The 12,312-nt window shown below is 48.8% G+C and overlaps 1 protein-coding gene across 1 annotated transcript in view; it reads left to right on the top strand.

Annotated features, from left to right (window-relative positions):
* The first annotated feature begins 96 nt into the window (after positions 1-96).
* Positions 97-12,312, top strand: part of LOC137455736 (TOG array regulator of axonemal microtubules protein 1-like) — a 36,560-nt gene continuing 24,344 nt past the window's right edge. The window contains exons 1-6 of the mRNA XM_068166812.1: positions 97-1,749; positions 5,335-5,491; positions 7,028-7,156; positions 8,398-8,694; positions 9,695-9,960; positions 11,853-12,070. Of these exons, the coding sequence (XP_068022913.1) occupies positions 292-1,749; positions 5,335-5,491; positions 7,028-7,156; positions 8,398-8,694; positions 9,695-9,960; positions 11,853-12,070 (2,525 nt within the window). The 5' untranslated portion in view covers positions 97-291. The remainder of the gene's footprint in view (positions 1,750-5,334; positions 5,492-7,027; positions 7,157-8,397; positions 8,695-9,694; positions 9,961-11,852; positions 12,071-12,312) is intronic.

Below are 12,312 nucleotides of genomic sequence, written 5' to 3'. Positions count from 1 at the left end.
ACCCACAATGCCCTGGGGCGCGCCGTACCATTACTTCACACCATGGCGTGGGGCAAGCTCCTTTTGCCTGTAGCAGCCCCGCCACCATCAGCTCTCCTCTCTCATTTTTGTGTCGTAGAACCCGAGATATACCGTGCTGGGCATTATTTTATGTGATAAGAAAGGAGTAGTGAGGCGTGCTCCGGTCGTTCTTTCCCCTGTCCTCGTTGCAGTGGTAGGTCCCGCGCAGGCACGGTGCGCGGCGGCGCTTGGCGACGGCGGTGTTGTGGTGCTCGGCGTTGCCGGGGCCCCATGGCCGCCGCCCTCGCTCTGCGGCCGCCTGCCATGGAGGAGCCGGCAGGCACTGAGCGTGGGCTGAGCCGGCTCCCGCCGTGCCTCAGCCCTGGGAGGATGGTGGGCGAGGCTGATATTACTGTAGAGCTGCCTTGGGGGCCTCTACGTGGGAAGCGCCGCGGGCCCGGCCGCCCCTATCGTTCTCCCGTCGCCGTTTCCCTGCGTGTCCCCACGCCTCCGCCCGCCTCCCGCTGTGGTCTGGGTGAGCTCTCCCGTAGCCTAGTCTGTCCCATAGGGCAGCGGGAGGAGGAGGAGGAGCTCGGTACGGAGCCGTTGCCACCCACCAGCCCGCAGAGGCAGCTGGAGGGCCGGGTGGTCGGTGAGGACGCGGTATCACCGCCCCTCGCCCAGCCCGGCTGCAGCGGCTTGAAGTTCGGGCTGTTGCCGCCGGAGCTGCACGCTCGCCTGCTGGACCAGGAGGACTACAAGAACCGGACACAAGCCGTGGAGGAGCTGAAGAGGGTCGTTGGAGGTGCCAGCCGGTCTGCAGTGATCTCCACTCCTGCCCCCAGCCTCCTGGGGCTTATCAGCTTTCTGTACACCCTTCTCGATGATTCCAACTTCAAGGTGGTGCTGGGGGCGTTGGAGGTGATCCATCTGCTGGCCCTGCATCTGGGTGACCAGGTCCGGGCCTTCCTAGCACCGCTGGTGTCAGCTGCTGCTAAAGTTCTGGGGGACAACAAGGTGGCCATCAGGCAGGAGTACAACCACCTGCTCCTGCAGCTGATGAAGGCAGCAGGTCCTCAGCAGGTTCTGGGCTTGCTGCTGAAGCAGGAGTACCTGCAGCACAAGAACTCCAAAGTCCGTGAGGAGGTAGTCAACATCTGCATTGTTGCCCTCCTCACCTACCCAAGTGAGGAGCTGGACTTGGGCAAGCTGGCGTTTGGGTTGGCTCCAGCACTGGTGGACAGCAAGCGCAGGGTCCGTCACGCTGCCTTGGAAGCGTTTGCTGTGCTGGCCTCATCCATGGGCCCAGGCAAAACCAGCCTTCTCTTCAAGGCTGTGGATGCTGTGGAGCTTGAGGACAATGGGGATGGGGTAATGCACGCAGTGCAGGCCAGGCTGGCCAGGAAGACCTTGCCGAAGCTGGTGGACCAAGGCTTTGTAGAGTATGCTGTGTCCTTGCCATCATCTGGCCAGAACAGGGGGTCCTGTTTGCCCCCTGGGGCAGATACAGATTGGCTGTTAATGGGCAGCAGGACTCAGAGTGCCCACAGTTACTGTGGGTATCACCCCAGGGATGATGGACTGCAGAGCTCCAGCCCACATGGAGCTTATAGTGACCAAGGAGTAAGTCCAAGGAGAGTCTTGAGTGCAGGTAAAGGGAAAGCCAAACTGCCTTGGGAAAACGAGCACAGTGAAGACAGGGAAGGTGGCCTGGGAGTCAAGGTTTCTTGCACAAAGGGTGTGGAGCAGGTAGGTACTCCCATCTCATGGGGCTCCTTTCTTCTGAGGCACGTCATCCCTGGAGGTGTTTAAAAGCCATGTAGATGTGGAGCTTGGGGGAATGGCTAAATGGTGGACTCGATGATCTTGAATGTCTTTTCCACCCTCAAGGAGTCTGTGTTCCAAGGGGAGAAGTGAAAGCTGTCAAAGGCTTGTTGAGTGATGGGTATTTATGAGGTGTGGCTAATGCTGCTGATGTTTTGTGTGCAGCGATCTCTGTACCTGCGTGGATCTTGGAAGGCAAATCTGAGAACTCCTTCTGTCAGATTTAACAGCAGCAGGAGCCAGGCAACTTAGCACTTCTATGTCTTGTTGTTTTGATAATTATTTTGTTTTGTGGGTTGGTTTTTTTTGGTGGTGGTGGTTAGGTTTGGGGGTTTTGTCATCTGGGCTCTGTGAGCCTTTTATGAGGTCAAATAAGTGCTGGGTCCTGCACTTGTGTCACAACAACCTCATGCACACACCAGACTTGGGGCAAAGTGGCTGAAAGCCTCCTGGCAGAAAAGGACTGGGGAATGTTGATCATGAGTGGCTGAAGATAAGCCAGCAGAGTGCTCAGGTGGCTGATCCTGGTCTGGATCAGTAATAGTGTGGCCAGCAGGAGTAGAGCATCAATTGCCCTCCTTTACTGTTCATTGTGAGGCCACCCCTCAAATGCTGGGTTCAGTTTTGGGCCACTCACTCCAGGAAGGACAGTGAGGGGCTGGAGCAGGCCCAGAGAAGGGCAGCAAAGCTGGTGAAGAGTCTGGAGAACATGTGTGATAAGCAGCAGCTGAGAGAACTGAGGTTGTTCAGCTTGGAGAAAAGGAGGCTGAGGGGAGATCTCACTGCTCTCTATGGCTCTCTGAAGGGCGATTGAAGCCAGGTTGGGGTTTGTCTCCCAAAAAACAAGGGACAGGACAAGAGGAAATGTTCTCATGTTGCACCAGGGGAGGTTTAGATTGAACATTAGAAGAAATGTCTTCACTGAAGTTGTTCTCAGACACTGGGACAGGGCTGCCCAGGGAGGTGGTTGAATCCTCATTCCTGCAGTTGTTTGAAAGCCATGTGGATGTGGTGCTGAGGGATGTATTTTGGCACCAGACTGGGTGGAGTTAGAGAGTGGTTGGGCCTGATGATCTGAAAGGTCTTTTTCAACCTAAACGATTCTGCGGTTCTTTTCACTGGGACAATTAGTAGTTGAAGTTGAGGTGGGGAGGGGAGATGGTGTAGAAAGCAAGCTATCTCTGTATCTTGTCTTAACTATTCCATGCATAAAATTTGGGTAGTTGGCTGGTCCATGCCAGTGTAAGAAATTAATGATTAATTCAGACATTCCTCTGGAATGAATTTGCTTAAAAATTAACTTCTGGAGTCATTCTGTAGCTGAAAGTATGCATGACATGAGCTTAATGATTAAAGCTGGGATTCAGTTGTTGGTTTGTTGTTTGGGGGGGGTTCCCCCCCCTTTTTTTTTTTAACCAGTGTTTTTATGGTTGTGTCACACAGGGATTGTCCAAGGGCATGTCTAGACTTTGCTGATCAGATAAGGTGGGAAGTAAACCAGATGTAAGTTAATGTGTGCTTAAAATACAGTGTAGATAAAGCAGGTTGCCCGCAGGGGTTTGGTTAAACACAGTGATGTGAAGTTGGGTTGTTGATAAAACATTTCTGTGACTTCTGAAGTCTTTTGAAATTGATTTGGTTTCTTACCTATCTGTAGATGATCTCACTCAGAAAGGTGGTCTCACTACACTGGCAACACGGAGCAACCTCCTGTAGTTGAAGATGTCCTATGGCAGGAGGGTTGGAACTAGATGATCTTTCAGTTTCCTTCCAACCCAAACCATCCTGTGATAACCAAAAGTGCTCCAGTGCTCTGCTGCCCTCAAAAGTAAGGAAGTTCTACTGCTCTAGTTGAAGATTTCCCATGGCAGGGGGTTGGAACTGAAATCTTTAAGGTCCCTTCCAACCCATTCTGTGATAACCAAAAGTGCTCTACCACCCTCCAAGTGAAGAAGATCCTCCTGATGTTTAGATGGAACTTCCCATGCTCAGGTTTGTGGCTGTTGGTCCCTTTTGTATCAAGGCTCCTCAAGTTTTTCTTCTCTGCTTTAACTGCAGAAATATCTTAAATGAGAGTCTGATACCTGAAGACCAATGAAAAAGTCCAATCCTGGCTTTCAGGAAGGAAGGATTTATGTCAACTTTTGAGCTTTTGAGCATTTTGATGGATTTGCTTCAAATGCTGCAGCTGAGACTTTAACTCATTATGTGGATGGTTTCAGCCATGCCTGCTGAACCTGGAGTTTGTGAAACCTGTAAAAGCAAACTGGAACATGTTTTTTTGTAGGCAAAGGCCACATTTTTGTGGTTTTTCTTGACCACAAAACCCTTCCCAGGAGCAGGGATGCTGTTTTCTCCAGCAGCCTCAGCCTACGTGGCTGTGTAACTTGGCTCTCTGTGCCGGGGTGTCCCTTTGGGAACTGGTGGGGACTTTAAAGCACTGGCTGGAAATAAGAGAGAATTGGCTGCTTCACTGTAGCCATTCACTACAGCAGAGGAACTATCTGTGGGTTATTTTATTCATTTTGAAGGAGGGACAATCTTAGAGAGAATTAGAGACCTGTAGTTTAAGAGTTTGAGTTGTGAAGGTGATTTTTGGGAGGATTCTCACTGGTAAGAACTGGAGATTGAATTTCTCTTGGCTTCTGTGTGTGTCTTGCTGGCATCTTCCAAATCATCTTTTCTTGGAAGGGACCTGAAGTTGGGTTTGAAAATTAAATGTTTTTAGCTCTAGTCCATAACCATAAACAAGATATTGACTTTAACAATCTATTAACCATCCCATTTTTAAGATAGGATGTGATGAAGTAAATATTATAAAGATTTAAAAAACATTCTTGAACTCTCCCAGGGCTGATGCTAAGTCCCTCAGTACCACATCTCTGCCTCACTGAAACACCTCCAGGGATGGGGATTCAAGCACCTCTCTAGGCATCCCGTTCCAGCCTTTGAGAACCCTTTCAGTAAGGAAGGTTCTTCTAGTGTCCAACATAAACCTCCCCTGGGGTACCTTAACACCTTCCTCTTGTCCTGTCCTTTGTTCCTTTGGAGAGTATAACAACCTCCACCTGGCTCCAGCCTTGGGGTGTTGTAGAGAGCAATGAGGTCTCCCCTTAGCCTCCTTTTCTGCAAGCTGAACAACCCCAAGTCTCTCAGCTGCTCCTTTCCAGACCCATCACCAACCCTTCTCTGGATGTGCTCCTACACCTCAATGTCCTTCTTTGGTTGAGGGTCCCAAAACTGAACCCAAGATTTGAGGTGTGGCCTCACCAGTGCCCAGTACAGGAGGACAATCACTTTCCTGGTCCTGCTGGTCACACCATAGCTGATCCCAAAGAAAATATCATCTCAGCAGTGGTTTCTGCAGCTTTATTGTGAAGAGGGACCGATATGGGCGGTGGTGGGGTGTAGATGGCAAAGCTACGTGGGTGATTCTGCCCTTTGTACAGAAAAGGGTTGTTTGCTCTTTTCACACACATCAGTGTTTCTTTATTTTCCTTTTCCCTACAGTTCTCTGCATCCAATGATTTTCTCCATTCTCCCAAGCTAAGGCACTCTCAAGGAGCTTCAGTCACTGATGAACTATTTTTTAGTAGGAAAAGAACTTCAAGGAATTTATTGCAAAGCAGTCTAGATTTAAACTCTGAGCAGTCCTCTCTTTGTGCTGGTGAGTATTCACACACTGAAGGTTTTGACCTGCTGTTTGAAAAAGAGATTTAGAAGAACCTGAGCTTGAATTGGTAGCTTCATTAGCAAGATTTATCATTTCTTGGTTATTTGTTTGGTTATTTATTTGCTATTATTATGAGGAATGGAGTGCTAGGCACAGGGCTTTTGCTATGGCTGAAGCAAGCAGCATTAGCCCTCTTCCTACTTCTGGCAGCTCCAAGCTTAGTCTCCACTTTTCCAGTGGACAGATTTTCACTGCAAGAGATCTAGAAATCAGCTTTTTTTTTGCAGACAAGACCAAAACAAGGGAAAAAAGAAGTGTGGTTATGTGAACAGATGTATTGAAGAAAAGGCCTGTGGATATCTCTGAGTTACAGAACTTCCTGCTGCTTTTGGAGAATTGGGGGGGAAAAAACACAGCATTTTGGGGGTTAGAAAGGACCTCTGGAGCTTATCCAGTCCAACTCTCCTGCTAAAGCAGGGTCTCACCCACAGCAGCTTGCCCAGGATCACAATGGCCAGGACTCCAGATGTGGCTTGACTAGGGCAGAGTGGAAGGGGAGGAGAACCTCCCTTGATCTCCTGGCTACGCTATTCCTGAAGAAAGTAATCGGGGCAATGTTCTTTCACTCTCTAATGTACAACAGGAATTGTGAAACAGAAATTGTGACTGGGATTTCAGTCAAAGCAGTGAATCAATAGGAGAGAGAGAGTTTTACTGACTTGGAGCAGGAGTAGCTGTCTAGAGCTGCTACAAAATTTCTGTTGTCAGGAGTTAGCTGATAGTGGTGGCAGCAGGGCATGAAATACCAAACCATAAACCAGCCAGGATGTGAGGGAGGTCCTGTTTATCTCCTGTATGCTGGTCAGGAGAGCAGACCCTTGCATATCTGCTCTGAATTTGCGTGCTTGCTTGTTTGGCTTTGCGTAAGCAGCTCGGGGGGAAAGCTGGGGGAAGAGTGAGCTCTAGAGATGGTTTGAGAGAGTGAAAAATGCCCTGTTTGTGAAAAGCAGGCCTGAAGGAGTTTGTAGCTGTAGTGCCCCACTTAATTCATACTGTGTGGATTTGAGTTGCCAAAAGGCTTGTGAAAAGACTGGGCAAGTCCAGACTTGACTTCTCTTTTCTTGGCAGTGGGTTAAGCCCCCACCTTTCCTTGAGGAGCTGTGATGTGTGGTGTGCCAAGAGTACTCACTGTTACACTGGGCAACATCAGTCTAAAGAAACTTGCTGCCTTTTGGTATTTTAGGGTGGGTTTTTTTTTCCTTTTCTGGCATGTATTCCAAGAAAGGATCCTGCTGGGTTTTTTCTTCTCCTCAGCTACAAACAGTGCCCTGGAAGAGGGACCAGCCATTTTCCTAGTTTGTGTCTGTGAACAGCATTAGGAGGTTGCTTGGAAACTCTTACAAGTAGTTCTGCTTTGCACTGGTACTTAGACAAAGAGTTAATCTACTCTTACATATCATTGTATGTTTTTTACTGAATGCCATGTGTGATCTATTTATCCACTACCTTGTCCTGTTTTTCTTTTGCAAGGTGCTGCTGGCTCCCATCAGCCCCAAATTTCAGGGAAGTGTGGAACTCTTGGGCACACACGTGGCAAGAGTGGTAGTGTGGACTCAGATTTGCAGTTTTTAGGGTTAAATAACTGTCAGCCAGACAAAGGTAGGTTGGTTCCAGCTGGGTGCTATCTCAGTGTGTGCTACTCTGGAGAGGTCTCATGTCTGGGCTGAATGGAGGAGACCTGGGTGTGCTGCGGAGACAGTTTGGGTGCATGTAAAGCTTTTAATTCTCCAGACCTTGCTTTGATTTGTAGTGAATAGTACTAAAACCAACCTGATCTACTTGCAGATGTACCTGCTGAACAGGATGTCCTTCAAGAGTCCCTTCCAATCCAGTGTAATCTGTGATTCCATAAAGATGTCAGATCTACACTTCATAAAACTTCTCCTTTTCATGTGGAGGGTTAAAAGAGGAGAGCATCTGCCTTTCATGGGGCACAGTCTAGGTCCAAATTATAGAATCACATAATTGTTTTGGTTGGAAAAGACCATCAAGATCATTGAGTCCAACCATTCTGTCTTTACCTAGTCTGGTGCTAAACTGTGTCCCTCAGCACCACCTTTCTCCCTCTTTGAAACCCCTCCAAGGACTGGGATTTAATCACCTCCCTGGGGAGCCTGTTCCAGTCTTTGAGAAACCTTTTAATTGAAGAGGTTTCTTCTAATTTCCAATCTTGGGGTGCTCCCTTAGGGCACCTTGAGGCCATGTTCCTCTTGTCTCACTGCTTGTTAGTAGGGAGGAGAGACCAACCTCCACTTGGCTCCAACCTCCTTCCAGGGAGTGGTAGAGAGCAATGATGTTTCCCCCTCAGCCTCCTTTTCCCCAGGTTGAACACCCCCAGTTCCCTCAGCTGCTCCTTACCAGACCTGTTCTCCAGACTCTTCACCAGCTTCATTGCCATTCTCTGGACACACTCCAGCACCTCAATGCCCTGCTCAGAGTGAGAGGCCCAAAATTTGATCATTCCATTTGGGTTGCTGCAGAATAATAAGCTGTGGATTTTACTTGTTTTATTTTTTGAAGGAGGTAGAATTTGCAACGTTTGTGCTTTATTTCCACTCCTGTGTCACTGGGTTTTGAGAGTGTGTTGTGTGCTGTGCAGGCTTGGAATCTGGAGCAGTGAGCAGCAGAACCACGTGTTCTCAATGTGCTTCTAGTGTTTTGAGGGACAAGACAATTTGCAGAATGAAATTAGCTGAGGTGTCTCCTTGAGTGAAAATTATGACCTCCAGTTTCTGGCTAGCTGTCTGTTATGTTTTCATTACAACTGCTTCATTATAATTGTTGTTGTAAGAAAGTCACTGAAATTAATCACCAACAGTGCTCCTTTCTTCTTCACTCAGGTTGTACCAGCCTAAGTTTTTCCAGCAAGACTCAGAGAATTTTTTGCAGCCAAGCACAGCACATTATGACCTTACAAGGTCCTAACACAAGCCAGGGTACCTTCATCCTGCCCTCTTACCCTCTGTCATCACCCAGGAACAGCCCCAAGCACCTCTCCTCTCCAGCTGACTCTCCAAAGACATCACAAGATAATACCATGAGCTTCTCAAACTCCTGGCCTCTTAAAAGCTTTGAAGGACTGCCCAAGCCAAGTTCAAAGAAGCCGCTGCTCAGTCCAAAGCCAGGAGACAGTACAGGTAGGAATGGAATCAACAGGATGAAGATGGATTTCAGGTCTGCATGCTGAGTGGCAACCAGCACTGATCAGACAACCTGCTGTGGCAGGAGAACAGGGAATTATGCAGTGTCCCAATTGCAGTTAGAATCATGGAACTGTTTTGTTTGGAAGACACCTTTAAATCATCAAGTCCAACCCTTAACCCAGCACTGCCAGCTCACCACAAAGCCTTGTCCCTCAGCACTGCATCTTCACAGCTTTGAAAACCCCTCTAGGGATGGGGACTCCACCACTGCCCTGGGCAGCCTGGGCCAGGCCTTGACAACACTTAAGGGAAAGAAATGGGTTCTCATGTCCAGCCTAAACCTCCCCTGATGCAACTTGAGGCCATTTCCTCTTGTCCTGTCACTTGGTTTTTAGGAGAAGAGACCAACCCCTGCCTAGCTCCTGCCTTATTTCAGGGAGCTGTAGAGAGACAGAAGGTCTCTCCTCAGCCTCCTTTTCTCCAGGCTGAACAACCCCAGTTCCTTCAGCTACTCCTCAACAGACCTTCTCCCACCTTTGTTGCCCTTCACTGGCTACGCTCCAGGCTCTCAATGTCCTTCTTGGAGTGAAGGGCCCAAAGCTGAACCCCGGATTTGTGGTTAACTTGAAACAGTTTTAGGTGTATTTGCCATTGTTTAAACAACTAATCTGATTTCTTTTTAGTATTTGCCCAGAAATCTATTATTGGAAGAGGCTGGATTTAGATGACACATTAAAAAGTAGCTATTCCCCATGAGGGAGGTGAGGTATTGGAACAGTTTGCCCAGAGAAGCTGTGGAGGCTCCAAGCCTGGAAGTGTTCAGAGCCAAGCTGGATGAGGCCTTGAGTGACCTGGTCTAGTAGGAGATGCCCCTGCCCATGGCAGGGGGGTTGGAACTAGATGGTCTGTAAGGTCCCTTCCAACTCAAACCATGCTAGGATTCTGTATTTATAACAGTAAATAAAAGGCTGACATCTGCTTGTGTCCTCTTCAGGGGCGGATTCGCAGGAGAACCTTTCTCCTCTGCAGCTCAAGCCCACCCTGGTGAGACGCCCACCCTCTTGCCGGGGCCTGAATGGGAGCAGACCTGTGCCCCCCATTCCCTGCCTCACCAGCCCCCTGCCAGACAAGCTGGAGCTGAATGTTTTGAGGTGGAGGAACCAAGAGCCTGAGGACACCTGTCTGAGTGACACAGATGGGAAGCTTGCAACTGATCTCTCTGGGCTAAATGTTGACGATGAGGAAGTGGACCAAGAAGAGGTTGGTTCAGATATCACATCACACACTTTTAACTGTTGGTATTTTGTGAGGTAGGCTCAAGGAGCCAGAAAATACCATCTCTGACTTAAATGGTGTCATCAGTAGAGCAGGTTTTCAGCAAGATACTCTTGGGTGTGTAATAGAAGCTAAGCAAAGCAGTAACTTCAGTGTTGAATGATATGGTGTGGTCCAAAGAGCTTTATTTCCCTTGCTTTTCTCAGAGCCAAAGTCTAAGAATTATAGAATTGTTTCAGTTGGTAAAGATCTCTCAGATCATTGAGACCAACCATCAACCCAACACCACCATAGCCTCAAAGTGCCATGTCCATGTGTTTCTTGACCAACTGAAGTTGCAGTTATTTTAGATTCATAGAATGCTTTGGGTTGGAAGGGGCCTTATCAACTACCTCTGACCCCTCTGCCATGGGCAGGGACACCTTCCACTAGACCAGGTTGCTCAAGGCCTCATCCAACCTGGCCTTGACCACTTCCATCACAGCACATCAGCACAGCTGATGCCTTTATACAACTTCTTCTGTTGTCATTCTCTTGGTTTAATTTTCAGTTGTGTGCCAGATTTAAGTGAAGGTTTTGGGTTTAGTTACAGCAAAAGGCCAAAAATATAAAATCACCTCCTTGATGAAGCTTCATTTGACTCATTCCAGGAGCTCCCTCACTCCGTGGGCCACTTGTGTGTATTCAGTGGCTAGTGTTTCGAGTGTCCTACTCAACTATTACAGTATTCAGTGTCTATAATATTAAATATCTGGAAAAATCTCTGCCTGAGAGATTTTGATTGAGAGTCCAGGGGCTCATTGAACAGAGTTGTTTTCTTGTCTCCCTCTGCTGGCCCATCGAACACTTTGCAGCCAGCATAGCTGTAGATCCCACAGGGCTGCTTCTCAGCCGCTGGGGTTGTCTGGTGAGGTCCTCCTGTGCACAGGGGACAGCTTCTGGCAATCCCTGTGCCCAGGACATGCCGAAGGACCCTCTCACTCCACCCCTGAGGTGTCTCTGATATTGGAGAGACAGGAAAGAGCTGTTCCAGTCTGGGACTTAGAAAAATACTGCAGAGGCCTGATGGGTTATTTAGTGTGGCCATGGAGTGATCGTCCTCCTGTCTCAGCACTGGTGAAGCCACATCACAAATACTTGGTTTAGGTTTGGGTTTCTCATTCCAAGAGGATATTGAGCAGGTCTGAAGAAGGACAACAAAGGTGGTGAAGAATCTGGAGAACAGGCTTGGTGAGGAGCAGCTGAGAGACCTGGAGTGGTTCAGCTTGAAAAAGAGGAGCCTGCTAAAGCAGGATTATCCACATCAGCTTGCCCAAGTGGGTGTGGAATCCCTCCAGAGAAGGAGACTCCACAACCTCTCTGGAAAGCCTGCTCCAGGGCTCTGGCACCCTCACATCAAGGAAGTTTCTCCTCATGTTGAGGTGGAACCAGTTAATGCCTGTTGGCCCTTGTACTGTCTCTGGGCACTACTGACAGGTGCCTGGCCCCATCCTCTTGTCCCCTACAGGTCCTTTAGCTCTTGCTGAGCACTGATTGGATCCCCTCTCAGGCTGCTCTTCTCCAGGCTCAACAGTCCCAGGTCTCTCAGCCTTTCTTCCTCACAGAGATGCTCCAGGCCCTTCAGCATTGTTGTGGCCTCTATGGGACTCTGTCCCCTGAGTTCCCTGTTTCTCTTGAAGTGGGGAGTCCAGAACTGGACCCAGGACTCCAACCGTAGCCTCACCAGGGCAGAGCAGAGGGTATAATCAAGTGAAATGGTCAGTCAGGTTGCCTAGCAGAGGTGTGAGCACTGAATTCTCCAACGTGCTTTCTGTGCCTTACAAAAGCTTTTCTCAAGGTGTTGCTAAAGCCTCCCTTTTGTCTCCAACCCCTTTCAGATGCAGAACTCCCTTCGATCTCTCCGCAACAGCGCGGCCAAGAAAAGGGCCAAGCTGAGCAGCAACATCTCGGTGCTCGAGAGCCCTGATTCTGCTCTCACCCTTGACCTCTCTGTGGGCTCCCCATCCCAGGCTTCCTCCTGCAGCGAGAGTGGAGTTTACAGCCAGGAGTCTCTGTCTTCTCCTGTGTCCACCATCCCCCAGAGAAGGAGAAGAATGTGAGTGCAACCTGTGTCTTAACTCTGAACTTCTCATGGTCTCTGCTGCTGTTAGTTCATTGTTACAGATCTGTGATAGGTTTTGCTGTCTTCCACATGAAGGTGACCCTCTTGGTAGATGAGGGAAAGGATGTGGATGTGTTTGCCTTAACTTGAGTAAAGCCTTTGACACTGTCATCTACAACATCCTCCTGCAGAAACTGTCTGCTTCTGCCTGCTCATGGGTGGATGATTCCCTGGGT

Source organism: Melanerpes formicivorus, unplaced genomic scaffold, assembly GCF_026170545.1.
Source record: "Melanerpes formicivorus ecotype bairdi unplaced genomic scaffold, bMelFor1.0.p_v2 SCAF_107, whole genome shotgun sequence".
In the NCBI taxonomy this organism is placed as follows: Eukaryota; Metazoa; Chordata; class Aves; order Piciformes; family Picidae; genus Melanerpes; species Melanerpes formicivorus.
The sequence above is the reverse complement of the archived record's forward strand: the minus strand, read 5'-3'. Positions and strand labels throughout refer to the sequence as shown.